This window comes from Parasteatoda tepidariorum, chromosome 3 (genome assembly GCF_982258835.1).
Source record: "Parasteatoda tepidariorum strain Cologne lab strain chromosome 3, Ptep-v5.0, whole genome shotgun sequence".
Taxonomy (NCBI): Eukaryota; Metazoa; Arthropoda; class Arachnida; order Araneae; family Theridiidae; genus Parasteatoda; species Parasteatoda tepidariorum.
Genome location: NC_141757.1, coordinates 37,799,096 through 37,824,941, shown reverse-complemented (window position 1 = coordinate 37,824,941; position 25,846 = coordinate 37,799,096). Strand labels below are relative to the sequence as shown.

Genomic DNA, 25,846 nt, shown 5'->3' with positions numbered 1-25,846 from the left:
TTATTTTAGCAACGATCTATGTGTAGCATAGATAGTTGCTAAAAAAAAAATAACTGTAATATTCACACAAATAACTATCATTCATTGATCTTTCGCACTCTGTTATCATTTATATGTAGACAACAAAAGCCCCAATCTAAAACTTAAAACTTTCTCATCCTCATAATTGGTAACCACAGTATTTTATGAAGCTTAAAAATATATAAAAATGTTGCTTATAGTGTTAACGATTTAGTGTTTACATTAGTTCAAACATATTAAGGTACTGGGAATTCAATAGGTTAATGCCTGGTCTCGAATGAAATAATGATGCGTAAAATGATCTTAAAAAACGATGCAATAGTTGAGATTTATTTGCATTAAGTTAATATTAATTCTACGGAAAATTCTGTCTGTGAAAAAACTCATCCCATGATACAAGGATGCAAAAGTTGCCTTTGTGAAATAAAAAGGTAGAACGTTTACCCTTAAATGTATATGCTACTGTGAGTGACTGAAATCAAGAAAATGTCGACTTTCACTGGTGAATGTCAACAATCACTTAGGTGAATGTCCGAAATATTTGTTACATCCGAATTGATATGAATTTATTTAATAATATTGTTATATTTATTCGATATTTTAATATCAGCCGAGGATAACAGGAGAAACATCAGCAATCGGAATACCGTTTAAATGCTCACTGGGCAGTGGCACTTGGCCTTAAAAAGACTTGATATAGGGCAAATGTATACCGGGCAGTGGCACTTAACTAGACCTAGAATATATTTACCAAAGCGGCAATGCCATTGTCAACATTCACCGGTGGGAGTCAACAACCTCAAATTTCGGTCATTCACAGTAACATATATATTAGGTGAACCGCTTAGTTTTGTGGGTTAATTTCGAAACAAGTTTAAATGTGCACGCACCATGCTCTTTTGCGCCATATATGCTGATTTTTTTTAAAAAAAATAGAATATTAGCATTTGTAGGGGAAGTTTGGGTTTATTTGTACTATTACCAATTCACATAAATGATGAAAGGCCAGAAATTAACTAACTCTAAATATTTATTGAAAAGGACAAAACACATAAAATAAAACAAGAATAAAAAAAATACAAGAATTTGGAAGAGGGGGTTTTGGGCTCGAATTAAACGTCCGTACTTTACGGCGGTTCCTGGCAGACTGTCTTAGTTCACCGCCAGAGGCGCTGTAGCGGGGGAAAGAGGAAAGCTTGTCACACTCCCCCTCTGGTTCCGATTAAACGTCTCGTTGAGGGACCAGCACTTTTTGGACTTTTGTTTCTTCTGAGGGTCATCAAGGTTTTTGGATCAGGATCAAGAGTCTTTGGTCTGCCTCGTTTACGTAAAGGTGCCACCGGCCCTGCATTTTCATCAGAACACTTTTCAATGCAGATACATGATACTGTCCTAACGGTTCATTTGGCTTATCAACGTGGGCTACTTCATACGATGTTGGGCACCTTTGGGTGAGGATGATGTACGGTCCATCTCTCTTTGGCATGAACTTGGCCGACTTTGATTTTGCAGCATTGCTCTTAGGATGCAAAGTAACCCATACTTTATCACCAGGTGTGTACTGTGGTGATTTTTGACGCTTTTGATCTGCGTAGGTTTCTCTCTGATCTTGCTTGGATTCAACTTTATCTCGGATGTCATTAGAGATATTTACTAATCTTTTTAGGTAGGGAGTGATCTCAGGCACGAAATTATCGTTGTTGACGATGGCACGAAAATCACTCGTAACGTCATCTATGGTTCTCATTTCTCGTCCAAACATGAGAAATGATGCTGTTTCGCCAGTTGTTTCACACTTTGCGTTGCCAGTTGTTCATGGCGAATCTAATCATATGAAGTTTTTTAGCCCAGGAAGTGTGATCTTGTCGCACAAGGATTGCAAGACGTGGCTTCAGGTCACGATTTTTCCGCTCTACAGGGTTTGCCTGTGGGTGATATACTGGTGTGAGGTTCTGATCTATTTTCAAAAAGAAACACAATTGCTGCATGACAGCAGAGACGAACTGAGTTCCGTTATCACTTATTATTCCTTGAGGAATCCCATAGCGAAGAAAGATCTCTTCTACAAGAACAGTGGCGCATTCTTTAGCAGTGGCTGTAGGAGAGAAATAATTCTACCCACTTAGTTAAACAATCTTCCACTATAAAAACCCAGGATTTACCCTCTTTAGTTGTGGGTAAAGGTTCAAAGAGATCTATTGCTAAGGTTTTAAATCGTTGGCTGTATATTGGTGTCTGCAGAAGTCCACAAGGTTTTTGATTACTGGCTTTGTATCTGGCGCATTCAACACATTTCTTAACATAGTCAGCTATGAAGGATCTCATACCAGTCCAATAGTATCGTTGATTTATTCTTTTTAATGTTCCCTCTACTCCGTAGTGTCCAGCACTTAGAGCGTCATGGTGTAATTTTAAAATCTGCGCTCTTTCATGTAAGGGTACTACCAACTGTGCTTCTTCAGTATCTGAAGCAGGAGAATATCGGAATAATACGCCTTGGTTCATTATATATCCTCTTTGTGTCCAATTGGAATAGTCTACTCCTTTTTCTGGATCTTCAAAACATGTAATTATTTTCTTAAGTTCTTCATCTTTCATTTGCTCCTCTCTTATTTCTTTGGGTGTTTTCTTAGGGAAGTCTACGGAAATTGTGGAAGCTTCGCAGAATACTTCATCAGTTTGACATATGGGTCTTGAAAGCATGTCTGCCACATAGTTCGATTTCCCGGGGAGGTATTCTATCTTAAGATTGAACTCTTACAGCTGCAGGGCCCATCTCGCGAGTCTTCCAGATGGAGATTTTAAACTCATGAGCCATCTGAGAAGTTGATGATCGGACGAAACGATGACCTCGGTGCCTTCCACGTATCCTCGGAATTTCTGAAATGCCCAAATGACAGCAAGGGCCTCACGCTCTGTTGTCGAGTAATTCCTTTCGGCAGAACTCAGCAATCAGCTTGCGTATTCTACAGGATGTTCTTGAGTTTCGTGTTTTTGCAAAAGGACAGCACCCAAAGCGTAGTTACTAGCGTCTGTCCGTATGAGGAATGGTTTAGTTTCATCCGCTTGCTTTAGAATCGGAGGAGAAATCAAGAATTTTTTCAGTTCTTCAAATGCTTTTTGCTGCTCAACACCCCATTCCCAAGAGGCATTTTTCTTTGTCAAATTGGTAAGTGGTCTGGCAATTTCGGAAAAACCAGGAATAAATTTTCGATACCATGAACACGTTTGTATAAACGACTGAACTTGTTTCACGCTTCTTGGAGAAGGCATGGAGGTAATGGCATTTACTTTATCTGGGTCTGTTTCAATTCCCTCAGATGCTATCCAAAGTCCTAGATACTTTACTTTAGAACATGCAAATTTGCATTTCTTTCTATTTGCACTAAGTCGAAATTTGTCAAGACGGTCAAAGACATCTTTCAGATCTTGGATATGTTGTTCAAAGGTAGGAGACAACACAAACAGATCATCTGGGTAAACCAGCAGTTTTACTGAAGGAAGTCCGTTACGGAAACAATCCATCAGGCGTTGGAACGTTGCTACAGCGTTTCGTAAACCAAAAGACATTCTTTTGAATCGGAAAGTGCCCTAAGAACAGATTAATGCTGTTTTATCTCTGTAAGCTGGGTTAACTTCTACCTGATGATAGCTAGCTGTTAAGTCAATGGTTGACATATATTTACATGTTTTTGCATCATACCATAAATCATCCATTCTGGGTAACGGATATGTATCGGGTAAAGTTTTCTCATTTAGTTTTCGATAGTCCACGCAGAGTCTTTAACCGTTCGGTTTTGAAACTAAAACCACGGGTGCGGCATAAGGCGAATCGCACTCTTCAATTATATCCTTCTCAAGCAAATCATCAATTTGTCTCTTCAACTCTTCTTTCTTAGAAGGAGGTAATCTGTACGGGGGAACAGACACAGGAGGATGATCACCAGTATTGATGTAATGTTTTGCATATGGAGTAGCAACTCCCCCTGGTTCGAAGATTCTTTCATACTGTTTCAACAGGGGGTTGAGTTTGTTTTTTTCTTCACTTGACAGTTGTTAACCTTCTTCCTCTCTCAGTTGACAAGTATTGGATTCAGCATATGGCATATTCTTGATATCACACAAATTGGCTTCCTCAGCAAAATTAAATTTTCGTCGGGGAAGATCATTAATGAACCATCTGCGACTTTTCAGATCAAGGACGATACCAGCGTCTTGAAGAAAATCTGTACCAAGGAGAGTACGATTATCTTTTGCATGGGGTAATGCAATTAAGTTTGTTTTAAAGACTCTTCCTTCAAGTTCTATATCTACCGAAGTAGTGAAGGCTTCCACTTGTCGTTTTTCTCCGTCAGCAAGTGTCATAGTGAGTTGGGTCTCTTGAAAGTCTGCACCTTCTTGTTTGAGAATTTGATACAACCGTTCTCCAGCAATACAATGGCTTGCTCCACTGTAAGCACATGCAGTACCTAAGAGTCCATTTACTGTTATACTCAAAATAGCTAATTGTGATGATTCGTCTACACATGACTGGAAAAGGACGTTCCCAACACTGGGAGAAGAGTTTGTGCTAGGTGGATTGCATTTAGGACAGCGAGATTTGATAATGCCAGGTTCACCACATCCATAGCACCTTCTACCAGTTCTGTTCTCTTCAAATCTGTCGTTGTTTACTTTATGATGTTGATCATCATACATAAAATCATTTCTTCGCGGAATTCTTTCATAATTAGAAAGATCCTGCTTGTTATGACTTTGAACTCCAGTATCTCGCCTACTTTCTTGTCTGAAAGGATACATGTAATATTTCTGGTCATATTGTACCCTGGGACTATGCGAATACTTATTTTGGTTACAAAGTCTTTGCGATTCTGTTTGTTTCAAATTATGCTTCTTTTCTGTATTTGTTTTCTGCAAATCTTTTTTGCTCATACGAAGATTTTCATACACATCCATTTTCTCAATTAAATCTTCAGGCGTTTTCCATTCACACCATACATCTAAGAAGTGCTCTTTAGCTTCTGGAAAAATTCTTTTCTTCATTTGATCGACGATCATCAAGTTTTTTAATTCATCAAAAGTTTTAATGTCTAATTCCATTAACTAATTTTCGAAAAAAGTTTGGAGTTCAAAATGAAAATCTTTCCAAGTTTTCTTAGGTGTTTTTCTGTGAGTGGCATACAACTGTCGAAACTTTTCTACACTTAGCTTAAATCTTTTTAGAAGCATTTCTTTGATGTAGTCAAAATCTTGAGCTTTATCTTCTGCTTCTCTTGTGATGAGTTGCGCAATATTGTTTGGCAGGACACCAAGTAAATAAGCTACCCAATTCTCTTTGTCTACTTTTAAAAATTTCAATTGGAGTTGAAATAAGTTGAGATATAAAACCATATCGTCCTCTTTCGGATTGAATTCAGGTAGTAATTTCTTCAATTGTAAGTTGACAGGACAACTACTAGTTAAACCAGATGATGGTTGTATGAATTTTTGGTCTTCAATTTACAAACGTGCTTTTTCCAGCTCAAAATTCTGTTCTTGTTCCTTTTCTTTCAATATTCGATTTTGTTCTTCTTCTTTTTCTCTATTTAACTTTTCACTTCTTTCTTTTTCGACTCTGTCATCAATAATATTTTTTAGCACAGTGAGGCAAAATTCTGCATCGTATGCTTCATTTTCTGTGATTAGTTTCTTAATTTGAACGACTTTAGCATCGGGAGGAACCTTGAGAACCATTTCTTCAGCTAATACACATAAATCGATTTTTTTCCCTTTCCTAAAAATGTCATTGTAGCAGATTGGGAAAAGCACCACTTAATAGATATTAGTTAATACGTATCGCAGGCTTGTTAACCCCAATAGTCTTAAAATGTTACTGATAATGAAATGTGACTTATTATTTAATATAAAATGCTTCTAATAATAGTTACCATTTCACACATTATTACTTGAGATAATTTGAACCAGTTAATATAATTTATTCAAACAACCAATGGAAAATGAAAATATACGATGTATTAATTGTAAAGCAAGTAGTGGTAATGTAAATTATAGCTATCAGTACATCAACAAAATTCCCATATAAAACACCAATATTGTAAATAAATCAATATTTTGAACAATAAACACTATACTGTATAAACACTATACAGACATTTTACTTTTATTTTTCTGGATAAAATTTTATTTAACCAAGATAAAGATTCTGTTTTCTTTTTTTAAAAAAAAAAGAAAACACAACTCTTTATTTATCAAAATTATCCACCTTTGTAACTAAAGTGTATTCAATATAGAAACATATATATAAAACACATAGCAAAAAACAAAATCTTCCCTTTTTTTTTAAAAAAAAAAGTAGTAACAAATAGAAATTGTAATAATAAAACTATACTATAAGTTAGATGAATGAATTAAAAAGAAGCAATATATTCTTAAATTTCTTTTCCTCTTTCTCAGTTTAATTTTTTTTAAAATAACAAATTTTATTATAATCTTAGCTAAATTCAAGTTGTCTCTGTAATTGAGATCAATGAAAATAAAACAAAATACAATATAACAACAACTAAGACATAAGTTCTAGACCAGTGTTTCCCAACCTTTTTTGTGCCATGCCCCACCTAAGCTTTTCTAAAATTCTTAAGCCCCCCTATGTAACGTATACATAATTTTTAATATTAAAAAATTGAATTGTTCACTTAAGAAACTTAAATTATATATTTTAGGAATAAATCACTAGCAAATTGTTTACGAAGCACAGTAAGCAAATTTTCAAGAAATGTAATGAAAAACTAAAATTTAAATTCGTAAATAAGTTTAATAAAGATTTTTCTACAATAATTTAATATTTTAATTTAGTGAGATCATTGCGCTTTCTGCTTGCTGCACAGAAATTTTATGTTAGGTTCCAATTTGGTTCCTTCAGTCTCAAGTCTCCCAGTTGTATTACATCCAGACGATTTCTTTTTTTTTACTAGTAAATAATTTACAGCAAAAATCCACATTCAGCTAAATATGAAGATGGAAACTGTAACAATAGTTTTCTTGCACATTTGGTTGAATTTGGGTACATTATTTCTGTTTACTCACAAAGCCATGACATTATTCCTTTGATATTAAACAAAGTTTTAACTGATTCATCATTTTGCATTTCTACGAGTTCTTCTCAGACCGTAACAAAGGCATGTGCATGCTGGGCAATTGCCCAGGGCCCCCATAAGAGGGGGCCCCAAATCAAATAGAAAGTTTATTTTAGGTTTCCTTCATTTGATGAACTTTTTTTTAAACAAAATACTAGCACAGTGTAAAATCCGTCAGTTTTATGTTAGCTTCTTCATTAATCTATCGTATGTATTTTCGTATGTATCGTATCTATTTTTCGTAAAACCATGGCTTTCTAGTGTGGATTTTGGGTAAATTTCGCAATTACGTTGGAAAAATTTGGCCAATCAAAAAACTGTATTTTTACATATCGCAAAATGGGATATGTTTACCAAAATACAGTATTCTGATTGGCTTAATTGAGCCATCGTAATTGCAAAAATTTCGTTGAATTCCGCCCTAAGGTCAGCAAGGATATGAACTTTTTGCAGCTGGATGACAAAGTTAATTAGAAAACTGCATTCAGCAAGATGAACATAGCATTGTCAAAAAATCAATAAAATGAACAGAGCGATATTTCGTCTGACCATTGGAGAGGGGGGGGGGAGAGACTTAATAGCTTTTTTAAAATTTTAATCAATTTTCTGGCTATATTTGTATAATGAGGGGAAAATTTAAATACCTCCTAAATTTTAATATTTATTTTCTAAAATTTAAATAAAGTCGGGCCATGGTTTTTTTTAATACTGCATATTTGATATATCAGTCAAATCCACTAACATTGACTGCATCATCCGTGTTGGAAAATCAATTTGTTTTAAATCAGAAAATCTTTCCTGTAAATCAGCCAAAAGAATTTTCAGATTATCGACAATTACAAGTAAAGCGGTATCATTTACTTCACATTTTTGGAGCAAATGAAACTGTTCAAAGTTTTTGTTGTTAATATACTTCCGACACAACTCAATAAGGGTAATGAAACAAAATATCTTCACTTTTGCATCAACAAGAGTTTCATTTGTTCCTTGAATTTGCTTATTTAATATATTTAGTTTTTCAAAGATATCGGCTAAAGAACTAACAAATGCTTTACCGTCGACCCTTAACAGATTCCGTTTCAGGTTTGTCGCTTAAAAATCGTTAACCATTATCCATTTCAGACCGTTAACCATTTCAGGTTTGTCTCTTAAAAAATCGCTAAGTCACATAATATTTATTGGCGCAATTATGTAAAAATTTAATTTTTTCTTTCAATTTTGGCACAGAAATCTGGCATTGCATTTAAGTGGCTCGGAGCAAAAGGGTTAAACTCGTGTTGAGTTCATTTTCTAATTACCCCCCTTAACAATCAAATTGCCCCCCAGTGGGGCGTGGGCCCCACGTTGGGAAACACTGTTCTAGACAATCATTTCCATAAGTTTCAGTTTCGATTTACAAACACTCTTATTTTACCATGAAAAGAAATTCGTCTGTGGTTTTGGCGCCACAGAAAGCAATAAAGAAAGAATCTTGTCTGATTCACAGACGCGCAAGTATTAATTGAAAGTGATATTCATAAAATAATATTCAAATAGATGAATAATTTTAAACACACTTTTTAAATGAGAAAAAAAATCAATGCTTAAATATTTTAAAATGCAGTTTTTTTAAACTTTTGCACAATATATATTCATTTTGAAACAGAAAAAGATAGCTAACTCTCATGATATATTTCTCTATCAGATTCTTAGTTTATAAATTTTTTTTTTTTTTAGAATGAATGATTTTTTAGAATGAATGATTTGAACTTAACACACAGAATTACTGTACAACATAATACTTTTCATTAAGTTTCAAATCAATCGATAGTAAATATTAATATTTTACTCTAGTATACTATACTACTATAAAAATTATACTTATCAATGTTGACCGGGAAAGGGTTTTCCCGGTTTTCCTCGTCTAGCTGGGAAAACGGAAATACGAAATTCAGGAAATCGAAGTACGGGATGACCTCATTAAATTCCACAAATTGAACAGGATGTTCACTTACTTTCTGAAAAAAATTGAGCCAGCAAGGAACCGTTAATTCGGCCACGAGTTGGGCGTCATTTTGTAGGGGAAGTTTGGGTTTATTTGTACTTTTACCAATTTACATAAATAATGAAAGGCCAGAAATTAACTAACTCTAAATATTTATTGAAAAGGACAAAACACATATATAATAAAACAAGAATAAAAAAATACAAGAATTTGGAAGAGGGGGTTTTGGTCTCGAATTAAACGTCCGTAGTTTACGGCGGTTCCTGGCAGACTGTCTAAAGGCCTGGTTTCTTAGGACAGGACGACGTCAGCTGGAAATCAGCGCTAGCCTCTGATTTGCCCATTTGTGAGTTTGATAGTATACGTCATCGAACGCATACTATGAAACTCACAAATGGACAAATCAGAGGCTAGCGCTGATTTCCAGCTGACGGCGTCCTGTCCTAAGAAACCAGGCCTTTAGTTCACCGTCAGAGGCGCTGTAGTGGAGGAAAGAGGAAAGCTTGTCACACATTGAGTTTTAAAGGTTAAATACCCTACCACTATCTCTGGGCCACTATCTTTGGGCTACCACTATCTCTGGGATGCACACTTCTTGGCTCAGAACTTTCAGGGAGATCGACCACCTTAGATTTGAAAATACACAGTGGGTTAACCTCAGTTATTATGTTAGATGAACTGTCTGATCTATGCAAAATATACTCTGATTATGAATATTTCGCGATAGCACCTTTAACTTCTTTTCGAAAAATAGAACAGTCTTTTTAAAAGAAAGCTAGGTTGAAATGGAGTAATAATCGTTTTTACTTTTATTTTTCAGGAATCATCAATAGTATTCTGAGTTGGGAAGGCTTCGTACCATTCGCAAGATTGACTTACATGGTGTACCTCGTTCATTATGGTCTAATATACATTTATACCGGTTCCATTAGGCAGTCAATGCTGTTAGGACATCGGACTATGGTAAGATCTTGTACGAAAAAGACTATTAAATAAACAAAATCTTTAAAAAAATGTGTCAAATAAAGTACCTTAGTAGCAAAAACTTACGAAACAAACAGAATTTCTTCATAACATTTTATTAAAATGTAAAAACATAACTAAGTTCTTGTTTGTTTTATGTTAATTATGTCAACACACTTGTCAACTTACTCCACTTTATTGCCATTGGGTGACTAGAATCGTGGCCATAAATCAGATCTACCGGAAAATTCTGTTTGCGAAAGAACGAGCCACAAGGATGCAAAATGTTCATTTATAAAAATAAAAAAATAGTAGGTAATGGTAGTAATTTTATAGATGAGAGGTTAATTGAGAACAGAGAAGACGACATCTAAAGTAGTACTAATACCGCGTATGTAACTATATTTTTTTGAAGGCATATTTAAGTACAATAAAAGCAAAATTATTAAATCAGAACCACTTAAAGTATAAACAACTAACTTCTGCCCCTCCCCTCAGCTAGCAGTGGTAAAATTATCAAACGCTGCCAGGTCCGCGCCAACAGAAAGGTTGGGGAGCAATGTTCAATAGGATTGCAAATTTTATATTAGAATGCTTTTCTTTAACTATAGTAGTATTGAAAAAGAAAAGCTTTAATTAGCTTAAAGCTTTAATGCACAGATTTTTTGAAAAGAATCGTCCAAAAAAAAATTTTTTTTTAATGTGAAAAAACACACTTTAAAACATTGTTTTTTCTTTCGGTGGACAATTAGTTGTGAATTATATAAGTCTACGAATTATTTAGAAATAGTGGTGGATAAAAATCTACTAAATTGAATTTATTAAACCAAGAATCACTGCTGATAAACTACCACTTTAAAATATATATTTGCTGTCCGAAGCAAGTTGTCATCTCTCTATATTTTATTTTTAAATAAATAAGTGTTAAAGCTTACAATCCTATGTAAATGATAAATATCAATAAAACGATTTTTTTTTCTTAGCTTTTAAATTTTTTTTCTTTTTTTTTTTTTTTAGATTTTTTTTTCACATTGTTATTTTCAATTCTCGATTATATTCGAGTGTGAAAAATTATAGCAGCATAAAATACAACGCCACTCGAATTATCTTGAGTGTGCTCTAATTAACTCGAGCGCACAAGTTAAGGGGTTAAACTTCTTACGCTCATTTTGGACGATGAAAGTTTTGTGTGAGTAAAAAGGATCCCACTTCTGAATGCTTCAAGCATGATCTTTTAAACTGTGCCAACAGTTTAGCCTTGTAAAATCTTCCAAAACATTTGCTGTTGAAAAAATGATTGTTCACTAAGGCCTGGTTTCTTAGGACAGGACGCCGTCAGCTGGAAATCAGCGTTAACCTCTGATTGGTCCATTTGTGAGTTTGATAGTATACGTCATTGAACGCTCATCTTGAACTACAATTGCCGTCAAACTCAACTGCAGTTGGATTACAACGTGACGTTAACCACAGAAGCAATGGCGGACAACATCCAACAGCACATTGAAATCAGCCAAGATTTTGATTTTGACATTAAACATAGCTTCTTCATTAAACATAGCAGTCTTCATTTAACTCAACTATAATGTGTTTTTTCTTGGACAAAGTCACTATTTGTTCTCTAAAACACTAGTCAACAATAACAAAATCAATACAAATTCAAAATAAATATTTGTTTACGTTATTAACGCATGCGCAATGAGAGATAATGTCTGCGTTGGACCGACTGCTCAAGCTGAGCTAACAAAAAAGTATTTTTGTGGCGTCAGCTCTACGTCAACTTTCCGCTGACGCCCAGATAAGGCGCTAGTTCTAAGAAACCAGGCCTTGAGCTAACAAACCAATATTTTGTTGGCGTCAGCGGGACGTTGACGTCCCGCTGACGCTCAGATAAGGCGCTTGTCCTAAGAAACCAGACCTTTAGAGTTAGCAGATAATTGTTTCTATAATTTTTTCCGAACCTTTTATACCATATTTAACAATTCCAATTTTTCTGCTTTTCAGATATTCATATTTTTCAACATTATGATCCTCAGTTTCTTGGCAGCTTTTGTGCTAGGTCTATTCTTTGAATCGCCTTTAATGGCATTAGAGAAAGCATTCTCGGATGGAAAACTGAGAAAAGAAATCATGCCAGTCAATGCAGTAAATGGAATTGATATTAAGAAGAACACTGCATGAGTATTGAATTCTATGAATATGACAGATATAATTTTTAAAGAGGTCTTCATTTGACAAGTGCCTGTCAATTCTTCATTCGTGCTGCCTTAAAGGCAATAAATCCATCTTTGACTTTCAAGCTGTTTTAACATTTGATATTCTATCAATCATTAGCCATTAATTGAATGAAAAAAAAACTATAGCATAGTAAACTATAGTAATATATTGATTTCAATAAATTGTTTTGAAACATTGCAAATGTATAATTCATATTACACTTATACACAGTTTCAGGTGAAGGTAATTTAATTCCTTTTCATTGTTTAAGTGGAATTATCGACAGCTGAAAATATTTAGACAATTTCGAAAAAAAGAACTCTTAGTAAGTTGTAAGAATGCTTAGTTAAGTAGTAATTAATTTAGTATTAACCTAATTTATGTAAACAATAATCAGACTTTTTTGTAATGAACAGAAGCAACAAATCCTAAAATAAAGTATGCATCCTTTTAAATTTGTGAACAATTTCAAGTTATAATAAATATTTCTAAGATAGACAGTAGCTATTTTTAAATAATGACTTAATGCTATACAAACTGCATACCTGCTCATCGCATGGGATGGAGAAAAAAAAGGAATCGATAAGTCAGTACTGAACAAAAATACAAAATCATGCACATACAAAAATACAGACACAAATAATAAAGTTAAAATAACTCCTTTTTTATTTGTTGCCTTTCTCGGTGACTATTTTTAAAAAAATTTCAATTTGTTTTCCATCCTTTTAAAATAAAGATTAAGTGTATATTAATAAGATTAACTGTATTAATTTTTCACTAAATTGAGTTCTCGATTTACAACAGTATAATTTTCAAATACTATAAATCAGCATGTTTTTTTTCCCTACTTGCTTGAGTACTGGCTAATCTATATATTAATAGGCTAGCAATATTTTGTCTCGCTAAAAACTCCCAAACTACGCAACAGAATTAAACAAATAAGGTGTCGTTTTAAAGGTATTGTTATGTAGATGTGCAATAAGGTCTTAAATTATTAAAATTTCCTTTAATTAATTAATAAAGTTAATAATTTAGTTTCAACCAATGAGAATTCAGCAAATCATTTTTCGGGTGGTTCGCATAAGCATTGTTTCCGTAAGCATCGTTTGATTTAAAGCATTTCTGAATTAATAGATTGATAAACAAAAATAAGAGTGGATAAAAAAAACGGAACTGAATTTCTTAAAAAAAGAATTCAATATCTTTAGTTCCTTTGATAAATTTTTAGTTTCATGATAAATTTTTTGTTTCGTTACAATAGAATGGCAATGGCATCGTGCGAATATTCAAACCAAAACAAACGTGCGAATATTCAAACTAAAACAAACTTTCTACAAACAATTATTTTGATTTGAGATTTAAAACGATATCTTAGTTATTTAGTTCTATTTTTATTTATTTAGTGCCTGCTGCCTAAATAAAATGCCTGCTATCAGGCGTCGAAATATCTCTGGCAGACGTCAGAGAAATGAATGGCGGAATTCTAAACGGGAAAGCATTTCTTATTGAGATATATTCTCTGCTACAGCTCCAAATTTCTCAGCTACATGAAGAAAAGATAATCAAATTGTGAAGGGGGCAGAGAAGTGTATAAATTTCATTAAGTAATTGATTTCAATATCTGGCATTTTTATTTTAAAATTTAAATTTGTTAATATGTTTTTATAAGATTGCGAAGCAATATGCAATGGAACTGCGAAGCAGTTCTGGGGGTTGTCGAGCGTAGCGAGCAGGGGGCGGAACCCCCTAGTTTTACTTATTTTAGCAGGATTTATTTTGAACATTTGTTATTTAGAGTTACATTTTATATTTAGTGTTAATAAAAATTATGTTGTAAAGTTATGATGAAGATAGGACACCGTTGTGCCGCTTTTATGTATTTTTTGATGCTCTAATTGACAGCGAAAATGTGTTATGATATTTATTAATTATAAGAATCAGTCAAACAGTTACTAAATGTAAAATGTTTAGTCCATTGCTGTTTTAAAAACAGTGGTTCTACATTGTTAAAATTAAATGAATAATTTCTTAACACCATGTTAGGATCTACTTTTTTGAAATCCTTACGCTGATTACAGTGCAGATTAAAAACTTATGAAAAGAATAAAGGGGTTTCCGAAGATTAGATAAAAGAATAGATAGATTAATGAAGAAAATTACGAAAAAAATAATAAGTTTTATTCACTGCGCATAAGCTGCAAGTACATAAAACTCTTAAATTAAGTTAATACGAGAGTTGCTATTTATATTTCTGGCCTAATAATGAAAAAACAAACATGCAGGATCGAAATTGGTTTTATTGTTTTTCAAAATATTCTCCATGATGATCAATACACTTTTGCATGCGTTTGAACCAATTTTCAAAGCACTTTTTCCAGTCCGATTGAGGTAACTCCAAAACATGCGTTTTGAATGCATCAACCGCTTCTTCGGGGGTCGAAAATCGTTGTCCACGCAATTTAATTTTGATGTGTGGGAATAAGAAGAAGTCATTGGGTGCCAAATCAGGGCTGTACGGCGGATGACCCATCAGTTCGATCTTTCGCTCCGTCAGAAATGCCTTTGTTTGAGTCGATGTGTGAGAGCTCGCATTGTCATGATGAAGAATGAGTCGCCTGTTCTTCTGCTTTTTTCGAATTTCTCCGATGACTTCTGGCAAACAAATGGTCGTGTACCATTCAGAATTGACCGTCCTGCGTTGCTCTAACGTCACTGTTGCCACATGACCGTTAATGCCGAAGAAACAGGGAATCATTTGTTTCGATGTTCTTCTTCTTCGAACAACTTTTGTTGGTTTTGCCTCATCTTGGAAGACCCATACAGTTGATTGCTGTTTTGTTTCCGGCTCATATGCATAGATCCATGATTCGTCACCTGTGTCGATGTTATACACAGCCTTTGATGTACCTTGAACGTATTTTTCCAACATTTCCTTGCACCAATCGACACGAGCCTTTTTTTGAGCGTTTGTCAGATTATGCGGGATCCAACGTGAACAAATTTTTTTTACGCTTAAATGTTCGTGCAATATTTTATTGATGCTAGTCATACTAATGTCCAAAGACGCCTCTATCTCACGGTATGTCACATGACGATCTTGCTTTATCAGTTCACGCACAGCATCGATCTTTTCTGGCACAACAACGGATTTTGGACGACCTGCACGGGATTCGTCCTGGATCGAACATCGACCACGATTAAATTCGTTATACTAATTTTTTACAGTGCTGTAGGATGGCGCTTTATCGCTGAATAAAGAATTAAGTTCATCGAAGCACTCTTGTCTTGACAATCCCCGTCGAAAGTTATGAAAAATAATGGCACGAAAATGTTCACGATTCAATTCCAATTTTTGAAAGAGAAGAACTTTTCAATTTACTGTCAACAACACAAATGAAGCTATAATGGTAAATCGTCTGCTGAATTTATGTTTAAAAATATCAAACTTTCGATTAAAATCGTCTGCTGTCGCCTAGCAACACTTACTGTTGCCAAGGCCAGAAATATAAATAGCAACCCTCGTATAGAGGAAACATGGAAAAAAATAAAAAGAGTTTTTAGAAGAGAAGAAGAAAAATTTTTAAAAAATATTGTAAAATTTAAAAGCATTTTTAAAAAAATAAAAAGGCTGAAAAAATAAGGAAAAGTTATAATCTCGTCAATCGCTCAAACGATTATATCTGCAAAAGAGAATGATTTCTATCATTGTAATAATATAGCTAAAGCAAAATATATCAATTCAATAGTGTGAGGAATACCAAATAAATTGAAACTAAACAAATTAAGCAAACAATTCAAAATAAAGCATATCAAGCAAAAAATAGAAAATAAAAATTTAAGAAAATACAGAATAAAACACAAAATATAATAAAAAAGCAATAAGTGAATTCATATGTACTTACACTTACCGGCATCTTTCAAAAATGGTTTAAAATATTTTCGTAACAAGTTTGCCAGATTACAAAACATGAAAATAGAATCGTAAATAAGAGATGGTGGAATAATTTTATGGTGCGTTCTTACTGAAGTAAAGAAGCGTGTTTGATTCGTCAGTTATCTTGCATTGGCCCGAAACTGGATGTGTGCAAGGTAATAATATTATACTGGAAATGAATAAGGTTAAAATTCAACCTTATAATGAATAAGGTTGAATTTTAATTATAGTATTGATGATTTTAGAGAAATTATTAAAATTTAAGGAAAAAAAATATTTTACAAAGTTTTTTATTGAGTATTTGAAGATTTTAAGCCACGTATTTTCCCAAATTGAATTTGTACATGGTAAAAAATTTAAATTTTGCTAACAGAGTAATCTTTTGTAAATTTTTTATGAATTATAACATACAGTTAACACTGAATTATTTTATACAGAATTTAATTACATTAGTTAGATATTCCTTTTTTTTATTTTTTTTTTATCAAATTTTGGTAGAGTTCGTCTATTTGTTTATTCGATAAATAAATATTATTACAAATTCTTCTAATTCTATTCATTTAAATAAAAATAGTTTTTATATAAATGTTTCTGGAAACATTAGAATTCCATGAGATTAGTTTATTTATGTATTAGTTTCATAATTTTTTTCATGATAGTGTAAAAATAAGTTAGCTAAGAGAGATAAAAAACTAGATCCTTGTGATCCATATTTGTTCTCATCAATTTGAACAAAATATGTTTTCCATTGTGAAGATAATTATTAAAAAGATAAATATTAATCAGATTTTCCCAATAACCAAATTCGCAGTTAAGGATATTTTTGTAATAATAGTAATAACTCAAAAAAATACCTTTTACTTTAGAAAAGGGAATGCTATTAAAGAGATCTTGTAAATCAAAATTCGAAGTAGATTTTTTATTTTATTTCGTTTAATAAATTCTAAAATAGGTTGATTATTAGTGATAATCTAAGAAAAATGCTCTTTAATAATATTGTTCACAATTTTATTTAAGTAGTTAGCGAAAAAGTTGCCAGGTTTAGTTAGGTAAATATTAGACCCTCAAGTGATTGTTCTAAATTTACTAGGAATTTTATGAAATTTTGGACTGATAATTAAAAATGGAAATTGAATATTAATTGCTATTATTTTAACTCCTTATTTCAAAGTTCAAAATAGAATTTTTTTTACCAAATATTACATAATTATTGTTAGCTTTGCCTATGTGTGGTAATTAAATAAAAAATTTTTGTAGTTGCATAATTTATTGATCAATTTTAGAAATATTTGTTAAATTGTTACTGTTTTTTAAATTTTCCTTATTATTAAAAATAAAGATTTTAAAGTAATAAACAGCCCATTTCCATTCTGTTAACATACCCAAAGGTAAAGAGCATCTATTTGATATCTTAAAACAAAAATTATTGACATCATTAAAAAAATATTTAAGAATTTTATTAATTAATGCATGGTAAATTTATTTGATGAAAGATATGGAAATTGTATTACAAAAAAAGTTGCACGAAATAATGTATATTAAATTTAAAATACTTATGATCAATAACAGAAGTTTACTACTGTTAGTGCAGCTGATAGTAAACCTACTCACAGGTTGAGAAGGTTCTCCTAAACATTTTTAATTTAGACAAAGAAGCTATAGTGTAATGTTTTTGTATTACTTTTATTGCAGTAAAATTAACATGTTTTTGCAAAAGAGTATTAGAAAACTGAATTCTCATAAATATGTTCTTCTTTAGGATTCAATGATACTTTTAGTTTTATTTATTTGAAAAATAATTTAAAAAATGGGGCAACACAAAAAATAAATACTAATTTAATAAAAGGTTTTTCCCCAATATCTAAAGTTGATAAAATAATGTAGCAAAGCCTATTTCCAAATTCAGATGGTTTTCTTAAAAATATCATATTTGGCAATGCTGTCATCACATAATTTTTCTATAATTTTCAATTTTATTGCATTCAAGATAGCAAAGATTCCCAGATGGATTTAAACTTTAATGAAGTTACTCTTCGTTAACATAAACAGATTCAATTAGTTTTTTTTTCTTTGTAAAAGACTAAGCAATCGTTACATTCTTTCACCAATATTCTTCGACAAATAGCTAAAATTTACTTATTGGTAAAACAACTGACAGGAAAACCTACTCACAGGTACAGATTTTTCTCTTAAGAATATTATTTTTGACAAAATTACTATCTCTTAATGCTTTTGTATTATTTTTATATCACTCTTGATAACAGTTTCCAACTGAACTCTAACAAAGTTATTATTCTTCAAGATAAAAAGATTATTTTGATTTTTTTCAAGCTTTTCAAAATTGCGTTAGAGCAACACATTTATTTTCATAATTGTAGCTACCATGAAATAAAGAAAGCACGTTAAACAGAATCAAATGTGGAAAAAAAATCGAACAAAATAACAAACAATTAAAACCTAAAGTTAATTAATTAGGAAACAACTGCGTACGTAGCAACGGAACTTTAACTCTTACTTTAATTCAAGCTTGCATACCTCCTAACAACTTTTCTGTTAAGTAAATTCTTAAAGTTTTAAAAATTAATAATTAAGATGAGTGTTAGGAATTAAAATAAAAAAAATATTAAGTTTAAAATTGCCTAGAAAAATTAATGTTTAATCCTCAATAAAATGGTGAGGAAATAACTGAACGCACATTTGAGTATGTGGCAAGGTAAATCCACAAGAATGTATGAGGAATAAAAAACAAATTAACAATCGAATAGTGTAGAGAGAGGTTACATGTTAGTAGTAGGCACCGCGATATAAGCTACGGAAGTGACGTCATAGTCAATCGGTGCTTATTTCTGCCCCAACCGAAAGTTGCTTATTTCTGCCCATCTATAGCCGGAAGTTGCTTATTTCTGCCCGCCCATTAACCGGAAGGTGCTTATTTCTGCCCGTATACTTATTTCTGCCCGTCTGTAGTTTCGATTTTAGTTTCCGTTTCGGTATATTATTTAATTTATTAGTTTTTTGAGGGTGGCAACACTTATTATTTTTAATATTAGTTTTTAAGGATGGCAACATTTAGAAACTTTGTTATTTGGGGAGATATTGTATATTATGAAGTTATGACGTCATCTTTTATTACATAACACATATCATACACATGCTTTAACTCTAGTGGCGGCATCTATGTGGGAATGTTAGAAATAAAATAACTTTAAATCTATTTTAATATTTAATTCTGTTTTATTATTATTTATTAAATATAATTAAGGCTGAGGATCGAACTCACGCCAATCAAAAAGCCTTCGTGGGTCAGTAGTTGGATATCATAACCACTGACCCACGAATGCTTGGTTAGATATGTGTTAATAAGTTAAACTTTTGTATTCTGAACACGCGTATAAATGAAAAGGATTTGATATCGATATCATCCTGCAGTTTCATCGATGTATTTTTCACTCTACCTTTGACAGTTATTAAATAATTATTTCTGCCCCTCTTAATGTCATTATAACTTTCTCTGGGTGGCAACGGTACTGACCATATACGTGTTAATTATTACATAATAAATAAATGATATCATACTTTCACTCTAGTGGCACCATCTATGAGGGAATGTTAGAAATAAAATAACTTTAAATCTATTTTATTATTTAATTTAAATATAATTATTGCTGAGGATTGAACTCATTATGTGGTGATAAGAGATAACGATAAATAGAGGTGGCGAGAGTAAAGTTTTTCATTCATCATGGATCTTTTGAGGTTCAAACATCCCTTTACAGCTGTCCTCGCAGGTCCAACAGGTAGTGGTAAAAGTTATTTCATAAAAAAAGTGATTGAAAACCAAATGATACAGCCTTTCCCAAAACATGTGGTATGGTGTTAAGGCGTTTATCAAAAATTATATGATGAGATGCCTAATGTTGTTTTTCAAGAAGGACTTCCATCCGATTTGAATCAATATTCAGATGCATTAATTGTGATTGATGATCTCATGAGTGAGTTGGGAAATGATCCTTAATTGGCGAAATTATTTACAAAATCATTTTTATTACCTGCAGCTATTTCTGTCACTAGTTCTTTAATTCATGGAGTACAGTTAGAAATTTGTGTTGGTTCCGGAGGATAGAGTACAAGTAGCGGAACACTTATCACAATTGGATCAACAAATGAAGAATATTCTACAGAAAAAGGACGTTGCAGATGATAAGAAAGCAACTCTGCATTTACAAATATTGCAGAAGTATACGCACTTTTCAATTTCGAGACCGAAAAAACCAGAACCTCAAACCGATCATGAGGAAATTCCGAACATAGACGATCCTCTAGTAGAGTCTGCAGAAGAGATCTCATCAAATATCAAAAAAGAAACTGAAGACTTGGAGGGAAAAATTCTAACTGTTGTTCCAGTTCGATTTCAAGAAAAAGCTAAAGATATGTATAAATTCTTAAAAAATAATGAATCTCTCCTTTGGAACGCTAAAGGTGAAATTATTTATGAAGATAAAACTGTTCCTGGAAGTAATATAGTAAATCTTATCAATGACTTTTTGCGAAATAGAAAATCAGCTCCAGTGGGGAGAAATGTATTTTTAAAAACATTAAATGATATTCAATTACCATCACATTTAGATGTAAATAAAAAATTGTATAGTAAAAATAAAATTGTTAAGAAACCTATGATGTATGCCCGCAGAAGTGCTTGGGTGAAACTTTGAATAAAATTTTATTTATTTTATTAAAATGTATTTTGTCTTTATTGATCATTTTTCACAGGTGAAAAAGTTTATATTATCAAGAAAACTTTCACCCTTTATTAATTAATACAAAAAGTTTTAGAAAAATAGATAAAATTTTCTGTAAAACTGGAAATTTTTTTTGCAAAAAAAATCAATATTTTCTTAAAAGATAGAATTTTTTTTATAAAAATAAAAATATTTTCTGAAATATTAGAAAGTTTTGTTAAAAAGTTTGAACTATTTTTACGAAACTAGCAAATTTTTAACAAAAAGTAAAAATATTTTCTTAAAATAGAAAATTTTTGTGTAAAAACATAAATATTTTCTTAAAAGATAGAAAAATTTTGTTAAAACGTTTGAAATATTTTTACAAAAACAAAAAAAAATATTATCTTAAAAGAGAAAATTTTTTTGCAAAAAACATAAATATTTTCATAAAAGATAGAAATTTTTTATAAAAATAAAATTATTTTCTGAAATATTAGAAAGTTTCCATCAATAATAAAAATATTTTCTGAAAATTTTGTTAAAAAGATATAAAAATGTTACACTATTGCCTACATAACAATATTTAAATGTAAAATTTTATAATAATGACATGAGAGACACTAGATTTAGTTTCGTTCTTTTTTTATTTTCTAAACACAAATCTTACACCATATTTTTTCTTTACAAATTGATACATCTGAAAATCATTTACATATAATTGATTTGAAATATGATACATAGAATAGCCTTGACAGCGTTTGAGTAAAAAGTAAATACAATATTGTCCACATACATTGGATGTAGGTGATTGAAACACTTTGGAATTCCATAGTACGTTCGTGTAGGAAGCGGTTTTCACGTTGTAAAATCCGGGAGACTTCCCATATGAGTCATAAAACTCTAACTGTCTTTGATCATTCACAAATAACGCTATCCAGTGAGTCCCAGGTTGTGATGAGTCATCTGAATTCGTGATAGCACATGTGTTTTCTTGGAGATTCGGAAGCGTATCTCTCGAATATACGCCTTGAAAGTAAGGTGTTGTTATCTTATCTTGCGATAAAATGTAGAATAGTTGCAATCCATCCATTCTTCAATTTCCGAAGTCGAATAAAATATTTCTTGACTTGTTAATTTCAATCAAATTTTCAAATTCGGCAAAAACGATTACGCATACTGTTTTTTCCAGTGATTTGGCAAATTTCAGTTCTAATCTCAAATTGCTATGCTTAATCAGATTTAAATGTTCTCCTAAACATAGATCTGGGGAGAGATTAAATCCAAATAATGTATTTCCGTTCCTGTAGTCTTCTCTGGAAATAAATATTCCTCTATCTTGACCCATTCGTTCCGTTCCATCAAATAAAGTTTGATAGGCACGAATGCATTGATTTTGTGAAAAGTTGAGTTCCAATGGATTATGGGGGACAGGTTGTCCATCTACATACACTCCAATAAAATTTAAATCAAAATGTTTAAAATCAAAAGGAGATTTTGTCAATGTTCCATGAAAAGCTTCATTATCTACACAACCAATAATAACTTTTTTAGGCATTTGACCCGAAAATATATTATCTTGAATAAAAGACATGCTCCCTTTAGGAATCGAATACACTTTGCATAGGACTCGATTAATGGGGTATTTTGAGCTTGTTTTCTCGAGTGCTTTAGTATGACCAAGAAGCACTCCAGGGTTCACGCGAACTTTTCGAATAAATAAAGAGACATGATCCAATACTACTTTAAATCCTTCAGATCCTTGTAGACAAAATTCTGGCTTGCTTCTTATTAGTTTTATTTTCAAATCCACTAAATTGAGTAAAAGACGATCTTGATGAAATAAATCTGAATGAATGCAGCCAATCATATCCACTGTTGCGCTTTCTTTGAAAAAAGCAATTCTTTTGTTTAAACCATCCTCAGAATCTTTATAAAATAATTCAGCTGTTAATTGAGATGTTTTGCTATCATATCCATGGTTTAGGAGAGTTTCAATATAGGCCCTATAGGGATAGGTATTACTTGAATTGGAAACTGTACGATCGTTTAAAGATACATCTACTTGAGAAAATAAGGAGTGTAGAAATAAATTCACAGGTCCTATATCATCATCTTTAGTGATAGCTGTATTGTTCGTTTTTACTATTTTCGCTTTTACTATTTTCGTTTTTACTATTTTTTTCAAAAACGTTAGAAAGTGGATGAAATTGTATCCATTGACCATCTTGAATAACTGTTTGAGTTCCAGGTAAGGTAAAAAGTTCCAATTCCGATTTTACGCACTCAGGAGAATCTTTCAACAAAAATGCCATTTTATGGATCAAAAATATCACGTCCACTCACTTTGCGTGCTTTAGATGAAATGAATCGTTTTTGCTTCTTACGCTTCCTTTTATAGTTTCCTTTTCCGACCATAGACTGCATTTTATCAATAGCTTTTTGTGCTAGATGTTTTCCACTTTCTTTAGTTCTTGTTTTGACGGCTTCCTCAAAGTTTTCTCCAGATAATACATCAGATGCTACTCGAGTTCCTGTTTTTAAAACTTCCTTTCCAATAGTTTTACCACCTCTTACTAAAAAGGGTAGCGCTGCTCTAAATAATCGACGAAATATACCACCAAGTCCATAGCCCTTTTGGAAATTAATACCCTTATAATAGGGCAAACCCGAGCCAATTTGACTCGCATAATGATCTTCGAATTTTTCAGCACAACAAACGTACGGTACACTCATCTTGACTTCTTCTCTTCAAATGAATGATTCAAAAACGCATCGCACTATTTATAGTATTTGTCTCATGCGGAAATGTAAAACTATAATCACTTTACCACTTTCAAAAGGTACGAAATCACCTTAATTCAATTTGAGCTCAAAAGGTACGAAATCACCTTAATTCAATTTGAGCTCCACATGGATAGTTTGAAAGGAGTGTCTCGTTAAAGGTAAATATTGAGGTCTATCATAATACTGGCTGATTGTTTCACCATCATATCCTTTTATTCGAACGATCCGCAGTAAAGGAGCTTGCGTATCTCCGACAATTTGTGGTGAAATTGAAATTAAATCTGAGTAAACGTAAAAAACGGAAAAATTAGACCACGCGTCAACCACAAATTCGCTTCTCCGGTTACCCGTAATGACTGCATCAGGTTGGAATCCTAACAATTCACCTAACTTTTCTAAATGAAGGCTGCAACCTTGAACGGCGTTAATTTGAACTCGTTTCGTAGCTTTATTGTAATTTATTGTAAATCGACTAGGATTTTTAGGTAAAGCAAGTTGTATAGCTGATACAATATCGAACATTGATTCGTAACACCCCACATCAATTGTTTGCCTCGCAGTCGATATGATATTACCGTTACTTATCTTGTAATGAAAATTATTGTTACTTTCATTTACGTTCAACCAAGAATGCGGATAGATGATTTCAGATAGGCCTACTTCCCATTCCCCTTTTAGATCAACTGGTATCGGTAACTGCGTCTTAAAATGGGAAATTTTGTTGTTAGGAAAAAACTGCATGGAGCTATCAGAGGGTAACGTCACATAGAAAGACATTTTTGAGAATGAGTCTTCATAGGTTAAGTTTCACTATTTATACTTTCTGAATATCACTCACCCAGGCATTAAACTTTTCAGGATAACCTAGAAATTTAACAAAATATTCCGTGCTTCCTCCTTTCTTTCTTTTTTTGATAACTTTTTCTACGGGAAAATAGCCCGAGTTGACTACTTTTTGTAATTCTTCTGCATAAAAAGTACCTTCTATTGCTTCATTCTTTAAATCTTTTAATTTATACACTACAGGATTTCGATGAACTATTTTATCTATGACAAATAATTCTCGAGTCCAATTATTTTCATATCCTTTCTCAAATGAAAGTTTCGATTTACTAATGCGAACAGTGTCACCGACTTGAAAAACAGGGTTATCAATATTCACCTTGTCGCTATATAAATTATTCCAAACTTGTTTCCGATTATCGATATTCACTGAGGCTGGTTCCATTTTCATACTTCTATGCTTTGTATGATTATAACTATGGATTAATTTAGAAAGGACATAAATTTTTTTTTTCGTGTTGAATTCTGTAAAGTATTTCTACATCTTCGCTTTTAAAGTGCGATTAAATCTCTCAACAATACTTGCTTTAGTTTCATTATTCGTTGTAAAAAAATGAACTCCTAAATTTTTAAGATACTGCTGTATACGTTTATTAGTGAATTCTGTTCCTTTATCTGATTGCAGTTTCTCAGGTTTTCTTTCTCTAAAAATAGTTTTTAAAGCTGGCAATACAGTTTTGGCTGATTTGTCTTTAATAGGAATAGCCCAAGCATACTTTGAGAAACAATCTATACAAGTTAACAAATATTTATATCCATTATTAAATTTTGCTAAAGATTGCATGTCAACTAAATCAATTTGAAATTGTTCATCTATACCTCCAACAATCACTCTATTACATTTAAATTTATGCCTCACAGGTTTAAGTAAAGTATAAGAATCTTTAGTCTCCAACCATTTCTTAACGTCGCTTTTCTTCACCTTACCTTTCACAGAATTATAAATAGCATTTACACCTCTAAAACTTCCTGGATGTCTAGGTTTCGTATAAACAGATGAAAGTAAACGATTCATAATCTATTTCAATTTTTTTTTAGAAATTATCAGATTTTTTTTCTTTGATAACAATTTAATTCTAAGAGTTAAAATTAACACTCATAAACATTCTTAAAAAATAATGGTATACAATAATTTCTACAAAATTAAATAATAATACCTATTTAAGTATAAAATAGTTTTCCTTATTGTATTACAGCAATAATTTTTTCTTCTTCTATTTTAAGAACCTGAAAAAAGTATTATTCTGAA

The 25,846-nt window shown here is 32.1% G+C and overlaps 3 protein-coding genes across 3 annotated transcripts in view; 1 reads left to right on the top strand and 2 right to left on the bottom strand.

Moving 5' to 3' along the window:
- LOC107437648 (nose resistant to fluoxetine protein 6) overlaps positions 1-12,511 on the top strand; it is an 81,602-nt gene extending 69,091 nt beyond the window's left edge. Inside the window, exons 15-16 of the mRNA XM_087159103.1 lie at positions 9,959-10,101; positions 12,103-12,511. Of these exons, the coding sequence (XP_087015229.1) occupies positions 9,959-10,101; positions 12,103-12,279 (320 nt within the window). The 3' untranslated portion in view covers positions 12,280-12,511. The remainder of the gene's footprint in view (positions 1-9,958; positions 10,102-12,102) is intronic.
- Positions 12,512-20,329: 7,818 nt separating this feature from the next.
- Positions 20,330-23,194, bottom strand: LOC147813751 (uncharacterized protein F54H12.2-like). Its single transcript, XM_087160080.1, has 2 exons — positions 22,148-23,194; positions 20,330-20,578 (listed from the first exon to the last, which is right to left on the bottom strand). The coding sequence occupies exons 1-2, from the start codon at positions 23,192-23,194 to the stop codon at positions 20,330-20,332; spliced, it is 1,296 nt and encodes a 431-aa protein (XP_087016206.1).
- A 1,374-nt stretch (positions 23,195-24,568) lies between these two features.
- LOC147813750 (uncharacterized) lies at positions 24,569-24,982 on the bottom strand. The gene has a single exon (XM_087160079.1). It carries the CDS (start codon positions 24,980-24,982, stop codon positions 24,569-24,571), a length of 414 nt encoding a protein of 137 aa, XP_087016205.1.
- Between the last annotated feature and the right edge of the window lie 864 nt (positions 24,983-25,846).